At 39.1% G+C, this 10,904-nt stretch overlaps 1 protein-coding gene across 1 annotated transcript in view; it reads left to right on the forward strand.

The window, feature by feature from the left end:
* Positions 1 to 10,289, forward strand: part of TOPAZ1 (testis and ovary specific TOPAZ 1) — a 56,764-nt gene extending 46,475 nt beyond the window's left edge. Inside the window, exons 17-20 of the mRNA XM_067470570.1 lie at positions 2,181 to 2,345; positions 4,739 to 4,942; positions 6,106 to 6,289; positions 10,079 to 10,289. Of these exons, the coding sequence (XP_067326671.1) occupies positions 2,181 to 2,345; positions 4,739 to 4,942; positions 6,106 to 6,289; positions 10,079 to 10,289 (764 nt within the window). The remainder of the gene's footprint in view (positions 1 to 2,180; positions 2,346 to 4,738; positions 4,943 to 6,105; positions 6,290 to 10,078) is intronic.
* Positions 10,290 to 10,904: the final 615 nt, after the last annotated feature.

Below are 10,904 nucleotides of genomic sequence, written 5' to 3' on the forward strand. Positions count from 1 at the left end.
CTGGGGAACAGTTTTTAACATAATTCCCGTTGAGTTCAATTTTTCAGCTCTTTCAGATTTAAATAGGCATGCTTGAATGGGGGACAACCTTGATGAGCAGCAAAAGATACATACTTGTCTAGGTTATTCGGTTCACGAGAGAGTGGTGAGAGGTTGTGTGCTGCTCTATATAATGAATCGTATTCCAAAATGTAATTGGTGTTCTAGTCTGTAGACAAGGAGTTAGCAGATTTTTAAAATTTTATATATGTATGTCTGTAAGTTTAAGTGACAACAATAGTGAAGATTTTGAAATTGAAGATGACTCTGTTCTTCAAGGATCTGATCAGCATGAGTTGAATGATTTGGCACAAGATTTGGAACTATCCAAAAAGGCTTCAGAACTAGCATCAAGACTCCATGAGAATTACTTGCTTGAAAGAGGAGCAAAGGTATCCTACTTTCGATCAAGAGAAAGTGCGTTTCAGCAGCACTTTCAAAGTGACGGTGGTTTTATGTATTGGCTTAATATCCATGGTTTAATGGAGGAATTGGGAATTCCAATCTGTAATTTGTATAAAATAATACAAATGTACAAATACTGAAAAACATTATACATCATTAATATTAACTCAAGTTAAAAGCATATAAAACCACAGCACCTCCTGACCATTTTAAACACTGTATTGTCGAAGGCTTTCATGGCCGGAATCATTGGGTTGTTGTAGGTTTTTCCGGGCTATATGGCCATGTTCTGGAGGCAATTTTTCTCCTGATGTTTCGCCTGCATCTATGGCAAGCATCCTCAGAGGTAGTGAGGTCTGTTGGAAGTAGGAAAAATGGGTTTTTATATCTGTGGAATGGCCAGGGTGAGACAAAGGACTTTTGTCTGCTGGGGCTAGCTGTGAATGTTTCAGCTGATCACCTTGATTAGCATTCAATGGCTTGGAAGTACCTGGGGGGAATCTTTTGTTGAGAGTGATTTTATGTGCCTGTTTGTTTCCCCTCTGTTGTTTTGCTGTTGTAATTTTTGAGTTTTTTAATACTGGTAGCCAGATTTTGTTCATTTTCATGGTTTCTTCCTTTCTGTTGAAATTGTCCACATACTTGTAGATTTCAATGGCTTTTCTGTGTAGTCTGACATGGTGGTTGTTGGTGTGGTCCAGCATTTCTGTGTTCTCATATAATATGCTGTGTCCAGGCTGGTTCATCAGGTGCTCTGCTATGGCTGACTTCTCTGGTTGAAGTAGTCTGCAGTGCCTTTCATGTTCCTTGATGCATGTCTGGGCGCTGCGTTTGGTGGTCCCTATGTAGACTTGTCCACAGCTGCATGGTACACGGTAGACTCCTGCAGAGGTGAGAGGATCCCTCTTGTCCTTTGCTGAACGTAGCATTTGTTGGATTTTCTTGGTGGGTCTGTAAGTGGTTTGTATGTTGTGTTTCCTCATCAGTTTCCCTATGCGGTCAGTGGTTCCCTTGATGTATGGCAAGAACACTTTTCCTCTGGTTGGATCTTCGTCTTTACTCTCGTGGCTTGTTCTCGGTTTTGCAGCTCTTCTGATGTCTGAGGTGGAGTATCCATTGGCCTGTAGAGCCCAATTTAGGTGGTTCAGTTCATCCTGGAGAAGGTGGGGTTCGCAGATTCTTTTTGCACGGTCTGCCAAAGCTTTAATTGTGCTTCTTTTTTGACTTGGGTGATGGTTGGAGTTTTTATGTAGATATCTATCCGTGTGTGTGGGTTTTCTGTAAACGGTGTGACCCAATTGTTAATCTGGTTTGCGGATGACTAGGACATCTTGAAAAGGCAGTCTTCCTTCATTTTCTTTTTCTATGGTGAATTTTAAACACCTTTATCTTTAAACGCCTGTGTGAATAAAAAGGTTTTAACCTGCCACCAGAAGGACAACAGGGAGGGGGGACCATTTTGGTTTCCCTGGGCAGGGAGTTCCGGAGTCAAGGGGCAGCAACCAAGAAGACCCGCTCTCTCATTCCCATTAACCAAGCTTGAGATGGGGGTGGGCCTCTCCTGAATATCTCAGGACCTGGGCAGGTTCGTACAAGGGCATGCGGTCAGCCAAATAGCCTGGACCTGAACCATCATGTCACATCATCATTGAGTATTAGGCCTTGTGATTTCTTTTTTGTCAATATTTATGACTGTATTTTGACAACTTTTAAAATATCAGTATTAATATCTCCAGAGTCAGACTGGGTAATAAATACACTATCATGGCCTTGTGATAGAATGGATGTACTTACTCGACATAACTTGTTATGCACAATGGCATCAGAATATATTACAAAGTCACAATATGGAAAAGCATTTGAAGTCTTGAAAAATCTACCAGGCTTTCAGAACTCTTGTGGTAAGTGTTTTTTCTATACTTAACACCTAATAAATATATGCAGTTGAACAGTCATTTTGACCAGTGATACTTTCTCTGTATCCCATAAGTGGTTGATAGGAATGGCTCATTTCTTTAGACAAAGTTTGGTAACTATCCCTTCTTTTTTTTCTCCTTCAGACAAGTGTCTTGTACTTATCCTGTATTTACTTCCTTGAGATTTGTCAAATTAAGTAATTATGTTGTGTGCATGTCTTAAAATCCCAAAGGAATAAATAAAGTATGATATAGTAGATGTGATATTCTTTAGTGGTTGCAAATTGGCCAGGGAATACATCTAATAAATGTTATATGTATTGTTGTTTATTTTTGTGAACATGCAACATGGCATTGTCAATTCCGTAAAATGCTAAAGTTTAACAATTAGGATTTGTCATTTCATTCTAAAGTGTGTTGGCTATCACAGGTACCATTACCGATGTTAGCCAAAATGTTATCTCTGCAAGAACAGATAGTAAAATTTGGCAGGAATAGAATCAGCAATGTGAATTATTGAAAGAAGATTTGAATAGGAATCTTGCATTTCTGTCTGACAGTCTGTCAAATTAAAACCATTTGAATATTTTTTGCAAGCATTTTGAAAAAGGTTACCCTGGTGGTGCAGCAGGTTAAACCACTGAGCTGTTGAACTTTCTGACTGAAAGGTTGGCGATTCAAATCCAGGGAGTTGAGTGAGCGCTCGCTGTTAGCCCCAGCTTCTGCCAACCTAGCAGTTTGAAAACGTGCAAATGTGAGTAGATCACTAGGTACTGCTTCTGCAGAAAGGTAACAGCGCTCCATGCAGTCATGCTGGCCATGTGACCTTGAAGGTGTCTACGGACAACTCCAGCTCTTCAGCTTAGAGATAGATATGAGTAGCAACCCCCAGAATCGGACACGACTGGACTTAATGTCAGGGGAAACCTTTACCTTTTTTTCAAAACACTTCTTCAAAAGGAAATTTTACATTAACATTTTCCCCAGTTAGCAAAGTGACGATATATGAAAAACATTTAAAGAATATGCATAAGATGTATTAATTGAAGAGTGCAACAAAATATTTGAGAATCATGACATCGCATTTCAGCCTCACTTAGTTGATGTCACCAAATTGTCAGGGCTTGTTATGAGGACGAAGTTGAAGAGGATCTTTGCCCAGCATCTGACTACCTTTGTAGAGCAGGAGCAGCAGCCTCAAGGAAGTAGGGATACAGAGTCAGGGCAGGATCAGAAGTTTCAGGAAGCAGATCAGGAGCTAAGTATTCCAGCTAGGCTGCAATTAAGGACTGATGCCATTCAACTGAGGAGATTTTGTATGTTGGCTCAGAGGAATGCCAACAGGTGGGAGCACTTAGGAAAGTAGTGTAAGTAACTGGAGAGTGGATAGTTAGCTGCTGGGAGGAATATTGATGTAATTGCTACAGCTGGAACTGCTGCTGGTAAACTTTTGATTGGACCTTGACTTCGGCGAGTGGGCTACGTTTTGGATTACAGTTTCTGTGTTGAGATTGCCTGGCATTTAAGTTACTGGAAAGAACTCTTGATTATTTTATTGCTTCACCCTTTTTTGGACTGACTACTGTGTATGACTCCAGGCTGCAATTTGACTGTGTGATGGTGAGCCGCTCCTTTAGCAGCAAGTCTCTTGACAGGATTCCGAAACTAGGTGCCTAAACAACTACATATGGAATTGATTGAGCTCTCAATTGATAACATTTTGAAGTCATTATATCATTCTAAGAAAAGTCCAATTTAAATAAATGCAGTAGAATATGTACACTTCAGCAACTTGCCTGAATAATGCTTTCTTGTTTTTCAACCACTTATTGCTGCAATTTTACATTCTCCTCCCTAACCCAAATCAAGATGCCCTTAATGTCACAAATGACAAATACCCATCTAGAGCAGTGGTTCCTAACCCTAGGTGTTTTGGCCTACAACTCCCAGAAATCCCAGCCAGTTTACAAGCTGTTAGGATTTCTAGGAATTGAAAGCCAAAACATCTGGAGACCCACAGGTTAAGAGCTAGATGATCAACTGAAACTGCAGACCTCTATGTTGCAGCTAGATATTCAGATGCTTTCCAACAAAAAGTAGATTCAACGAAGTCATTAAAAAGTTAGTTAACTTTCAAATTAACAAATAGTTTTCATTTTTTTGAAATTTGGACTTTTATAAAATAGTGTGTTTTAATTGTCTTGAATGCTGTGTTATTTGATTACAGCTAGTTTAATGTGTTCTTCCAACATGAAAAGGCTCCCTACTCTGAAATAGGGGAAACATGCAGTGCTGTGGTTCTCACTATTATGTTGCTAGAGTCAGTGGGCTACGTCATAACTATAAGACCTCTAATTTGCAATATTCTTCTTTTACAGATACTCTGGATGTATCACAATACAGCCTTTTGTTTAATAAGCTGCTTGGCACTTGCCTAGAAAACCATCACCTTGAAATATCATCGGCTGTTGTAGACTTCATGCTTACAAAGAACATACCTGTTGAATTTAATTTACTTAGAGAATTAATCACGACACTGGGAAGAAACTGTTTGTGGCTTAAAGCCAGGACACATTATAAAAGTAAGCTCTCTTCAGAACAATATCTGCTATATTAAAGTGTTGAAAAAAATCACATAGAAAAGTATGGGCTAGAGTCCAAGCTACACTTATGTATCACTTGGCGTTGAAGATTATGTTAAAATTTTGCTGGGCTGTTTAATGGGTGCTCTATTCGGTTATTATTTTAAAGATATCAGGTACTCAATTGCACAAAAAGCTATATTGTGCCAGAATGGAAGTGAGCCAGACATTAGAGATGATCTTCCATTGTTGGTTGATATTTTTATTTCTTGCTTTAAAATATGAATAGATATTGTGACTTTAAAAAAGCTACTTGTTTGAATTCTGTGCAGATTTTCTGAAGAGGAACCTTTTTTAAAAATTATCTTTTATATATGTTTTAACTGTACTAGTTTCCCTTAGGGAAATTAGGAGTTTGTGCTCTCAATGGTAGCCATTTCATTGAATTAATTCTGCTGCCTGCCTACCTCTCTTCTTGGTAGCCATTTAGTGAGTAACTATAACATGCAGCATTTCAAATGCACTCACTGTTCCAAAAGGAATGGGATCCCAACATGTATTTTGAAAGCAGAGAAATAGCAGATAATAGAGTAGCTGGAGAAGTGGGATGAACAACTGATTAGTTTTCCAATGACAGTGGAATTGCATGGTCATCATTTAGAAAATGAGTTTCCCAGTTTGATAAGTATGCACGGAGCACTTCTTGTCTTTCAACCAACAGGATAGGATTACCTTCTCTGCTCCTATATCCCATGTGTTGACAGCAATTATTGTAAGGCTGGAAATGGAAGCAACTGAAAGTTATATATAAGTTCAAGTGATTTCAGATGATAAATGAGTCAATTATCTATAGCAGAGCTTTCCAAACTGTCAGCTGCAGTGTGCAGGTGTGTCTTGCAAACCTAAAGAGAAACCTCTGAATCTATGTGAAATAAACAACAAATGAAAGGTTTTAATGAGATATGTTGTATCCATATTTCTTATATGGAGTTAGTTTAATCTCCAGTTTGCTAGTAAACTGAATTAATATGTCACAAAAGGATGCATGTCTAAAAAATATGTCACCAACATGAAATCTTTGGAAAGCTCTGGTCTATGCACATACCCAAAGATGTAACCTTTTAGCACTTTAACCCTTTCTTTATATTTTACTGACATTTTAGGTGCTTTAGGATTGGGCTGCTACCCACCACTGGAGGGAAATCTTTACCGTAAACTTCTCCTGATTCCATCTTACATGACTGAGGTTGAGATGCTGCTAGCAATTGAAATTTTCTTGGTTGCAAATGCTAGCAGTATTCAGAGTCTGGGTGCTTCCAATCAGTCACTTCAAATAGTACTAAAAAGGTTGGTAAATTAGTAAATTACCTAGATATATAATTATATAGTCTATCAAGTTCTCATTTGTTGACTTCGTTGTGGTCTCTGTACATCACGCAGTAAACTTTGTGCTTGCATAGAGACTTCTTTTGTAACATTCTAGAGTTCTAGAATGGGAAGCTTTGGAATATCCTCACCTTCTCCTCCCTATTGCACATGTCCCAACCACCAAGCTACTATTTTCTCAGCTTCATTTAATTTGCCGATAGAGAAACTCCCCTTTGGTTGTTCTTGAGCTTTTTAAAAAGGCTGAACCTCCTAATCTGCTTTCATTATATTTTCCGTTTTCTATATATCCTTACTCTTAATCATTTTATTCTTCTTTTCATCCCACCCCCATATATATATTCCTCATACCACTCTCCCTTTTCCCCATCCTTTATGGCCTCTTCAGTTCCTTTTAAGCTTTGCACTGTTGCTCTTTCCAAAGGTCACTTGAAGTGGCTGTTTTATCTCAGGGAGATAAACATTGTTGATAAGTGTTAGATTTACAGAGGATTTACTTCACAAACTGACAAATTAGCTCCCCATCTTAAGTCATTCTGATGGGAACACTCCCCCCCCCCCCCCCAAGTTGATCTCTCAGGCAGCCTAGAATCAACCTCTCTCTATCATTTTGGTACCAATCAATGCGACTAAGAAACATCAAGCAGCCTCTATACCAATGGCTGACTGCCAAAGAAACAGCACATACTATTCTGACGTCTCCATCAAAGACTGCTGAATCTTCAGTGGGGTGTCACTCTTCATAATCTAGCCAGCAACTAAGACCACTCACAAAGTTATTTTTGGAATTGTCTTTATTGCTTAGATATCTACAGTCCAAGAAAAAGTCGTTAATGGCGTTCTCCTCCTATCCTCACTTCCCTGCCCCAGACCCTTATCACTGTTTTCCCACAAGAAAAGGTTAGTCCATCCAGCTGTGCTCCAACCTTTCCACCAGAACCTCTGCTGGCCTTGAGATGTCATGGAGAAGATTTATGGTGAACAAAAAAACAGCTCCTGACATGGGGGTGTAAGACTAAGATTCTTTAAAGCAGATACACAAATTCTCTCAAGTGTTGGATGTGACAGATCCTCTTTGTCTTATACTGAAGAAAATATTGAAATACCTTAAACAACCGATGGTCTTGACACTATCCGCTGCAGTGCCAACCACCACTTTTGTTACTGAAACCATTATCAGTCCCAGCACAAATTGATACCAGTGTAGAATTGGTGATCTATTGGAGGAGCCTCATATAATTCAGACCAGACAGACCAACCTCAAGGAGAGCCTGTCACTCATCAGCCTCTCCCAGAAGCTCTGAGAAAAAAATATCTTTCTGCAGGGAAGGATCATACTCATCCATGAGACACTCCAACCATGAAAGTGATAGGGACCTAAACCTTCACCATTGGGAGGACTCCCTCTGTACAGTCTCCTGCATCAGTAGACAAATGAACACTAATGAAAGAATACTCAGGGTATACTATTCCTGCTTACTCTCATTGTGATTGTTATCATCACAAACCCTCTTAGTATCCTTTACAGTCTCGGTACCATAGCCAATCTAGATCCCTGGAATCCATGCACAGTTACCTGTCCTGGTATCAGTCATCAACCTTGTTGGATTTGAGATGACAGCTCACCTTCATCAAAACACAGGCCCATGTCCCTGCTACCCAGGCCTTCACAATTCTCCCTGATGTCAACAGCACTGTCAAATCTACGGGTCCCAACACAATCAAGATTTACTGACATAGCGTCATCGAACTTGCCAAGTCCTCCACAAATGACCCTCTGCTGCAATGTCCACTGACAGTTTGCAAGTGCCCCACCTCTGACGTCATGTCAATACTTCCCTTTATACCCCTAACGGCTTTCTCCTATCCAATTGCAGCATCTGTGTGTAGACTCTCAGTCTCCTCAGACTCCATCTCAGGGGGTGTATTACGAATCAAAATCTCAATCCCCAGATTCTCCATTTGCATTATCAGCTGGCAAACCTCTAAATAAAATACACCTCTTTTTTCAGAGGATATTTTCCAATGACGGCTGAGACTGAGATTCATCCAACCACCTAGTACCAGTGACTGATTCAGTATTCCAGTTAGTAGATGCCCAAGCTATAACACCACCAATAATTCCCCTACTACTTAAAAGACCTCGGGGTGGCTTGCAGCAAACAAACAAATACAATAGTAGACAAAGCCAGACACATTACTATCCCCGTCACATCGACTGTAACATCTATATAGACTTCAATAAGGCACAGCCCAAGACACACCCTTGTCAGAATTCCATTGTCGTGGAGGTCTCAAATTCCAAAAGGGATCTCATCTCCATTTGATAAAAAAAGGAAGGCATCTAAATGTCGAGGCAATTCAAACATGCCAACTCACTAAATGCTCAATACCTGAGAATTTGAGAGTGTCTTTGTCATGAGCTGGGATGCCTCTGTAGAGGTATTTTCTAGCCAGATCTGTACAAAGCAGCCAGTTGATCTCATCGAACATTAGATCCCAAATTGATGCTGCCTTTGGCCACGCTGTCCTTGTTTCTGTCATGCAATGAGTGACCTGCACACCTTCCTCCAGTAAGCTTCTCCATCACCTATTCTATGATGCACAGCAGCCACCAAGAAAAACAGGTTGCTTACCTGGAACTGTGGTTCTTTGGTCATCTGTGCACTCACACAAACCCGCCGTACCGTACCTTCTTAGGTTACTGATACTTTGTCCTGGGTTCTCAAAATTAAGAGAACAATAGCTTGGCAGTTGGGACATGTGAGATAGGAGGAGGGTCTTCCCAAGCTAAGAGGGTTCTAGAATGTTCTGAACAGGGTTTCTGTGCAAGCATAAGAGACTAAAGCATTGAAATACCATACTGTTGAAGCGACTCATCCTCTGGAAAGGATGGTTCTCCTGTGAACATGCCCGTTGACCATTCAAAATCAATTGAACTGGAAATCACAGTGCTACAGAAGTGATAAAGGGGTAATTATCAGATATTTTGTGTGTGAAAGTACTGCATTTTAAGTAGTCTTCCGTGTGATAAAAATGGAATAGCAACATGCCCCAGCCAAGGTGACTATTATTCTAGTGCTATTGTGCTTTACTGATGTGCAGTAAGGCTCTTAGAAATGATCAAATTGTCCTAGTTATGCTGACAACACATCATAGCAATTAACCTATTTTTTCTTACTTCCTAATCATTCTTCAATGTCATGTTGGGCACACTACTACTGCTACTTCTTCAATGTTTCATTCTTTTCTTGCCTTTTTTCCTGATATTATAAATGTGATATAATACCATCCACAGTCAATTTATGTTAAGTCAGAATGTGAATATGCATAACAGAAATGTACATATTCCTTGGAATGTTATGTTTCTTGTAACAACCTTGATCCTATGTGGAAGTTGTCTTTCTAGTAATTCTTTATCCATCCTCTCTGATATTTTTATTTCCTCTTCGATAAGTGTTCAGTTATTTAGTTCTCAAATTTTCATCCAGTATTTTCTCATTCTTATTTTAAATGGTGCACTATACTTCAGTTGGTATTAAAATTGTATTGCTTATTAAAACAATGCTTGGCAGTAAGAGGAAGTGTTTCCTAAACTGTGTTGTTTGTACTTTGCTACATAATACATTAGTCATATTTGTCCTTAACTTTAAAATGTGACAAAAGTAAATTGAAATATATTTTAAGAAGAAAAATGAGATAGTAACTCATGCCCATTGCTATACTAACATGGCCACATTTCCTTTTCAGATGTGAAGCCAAAAATGTACACAAAGAAGATGACTACCAAAGTGCAATCAGGAGGCTGATTAAAGCTGCTTGTATATCTTCACCAAAGCTTTTCATAAAATACTTGACTGTGAATATTAAGAAGGAGCATGTTTACAGTTTGGAATATGCTTCTGTTCTTAATTGGTTAAAAGAGAACATGAAATGGGCAGGCAAAGTCTGGCTTTTTTAGTCACTTTGTTTAGATTTCAGTTCATAATAATCATTGTTAAAAACAAGAAATCAATAAAGATTGTTTCTGTTGTGTTCATGCTTTTCTCATTGTTTTTATAATCCAGTGTTAACATTTCTACCAAGTGAATCATTACAGAGAAGAGGGTATTCTTAAACTTTTAACAAAAGAATGGACCCTTTCCTCTCTGTTTGTACTTGATAATACTAGGGGTCAAAGATTTGAGGCCACATAACTGTTATCGCCTTCATCAGGTGAAAAAAGAAGGCAGTGCAGCAACCATAACTGATGCAGGGAATTAACAATGAGGAAGGAACATATATAAGTAGTGAATAACTTTAAATACAGTACTTTGCATACTCTTTTGTATTGATATATACGTTATTTTAAAATGCAAACAGCTTTATTTGTCTAAGGCTTTCATGACCGGAATCACTGGGTTGTAGGTTTTGACCCACCTTGGTCATTCCACAGATATATAAACCATTTTTTCCTAGTTCCAACAGACCTCACTACTTCTGAGGATGCTTGCCATAGATGGAGGTGAAATGTCAGGAGAGAATGCCTCCAGAGCATGGCCATATAGCCCGAAAAAACCTACAACAACCCAGCTTT

This window comes from Anolis sagrei, chromosome 6, assembly GCF_037176765.1.
Source record: "Anolis sagrei isolate rAnoSag1 chromosome 6, rAnoSag1.mat, whole genome shotgun sequence".
In the NCBI taxonomy this organism is placed as follows: Eukaryota; Metazoa; Chordata; class Lepidosauria; order Squamata; family Dactyloidae; genus Anolis; species Anolis sagrei.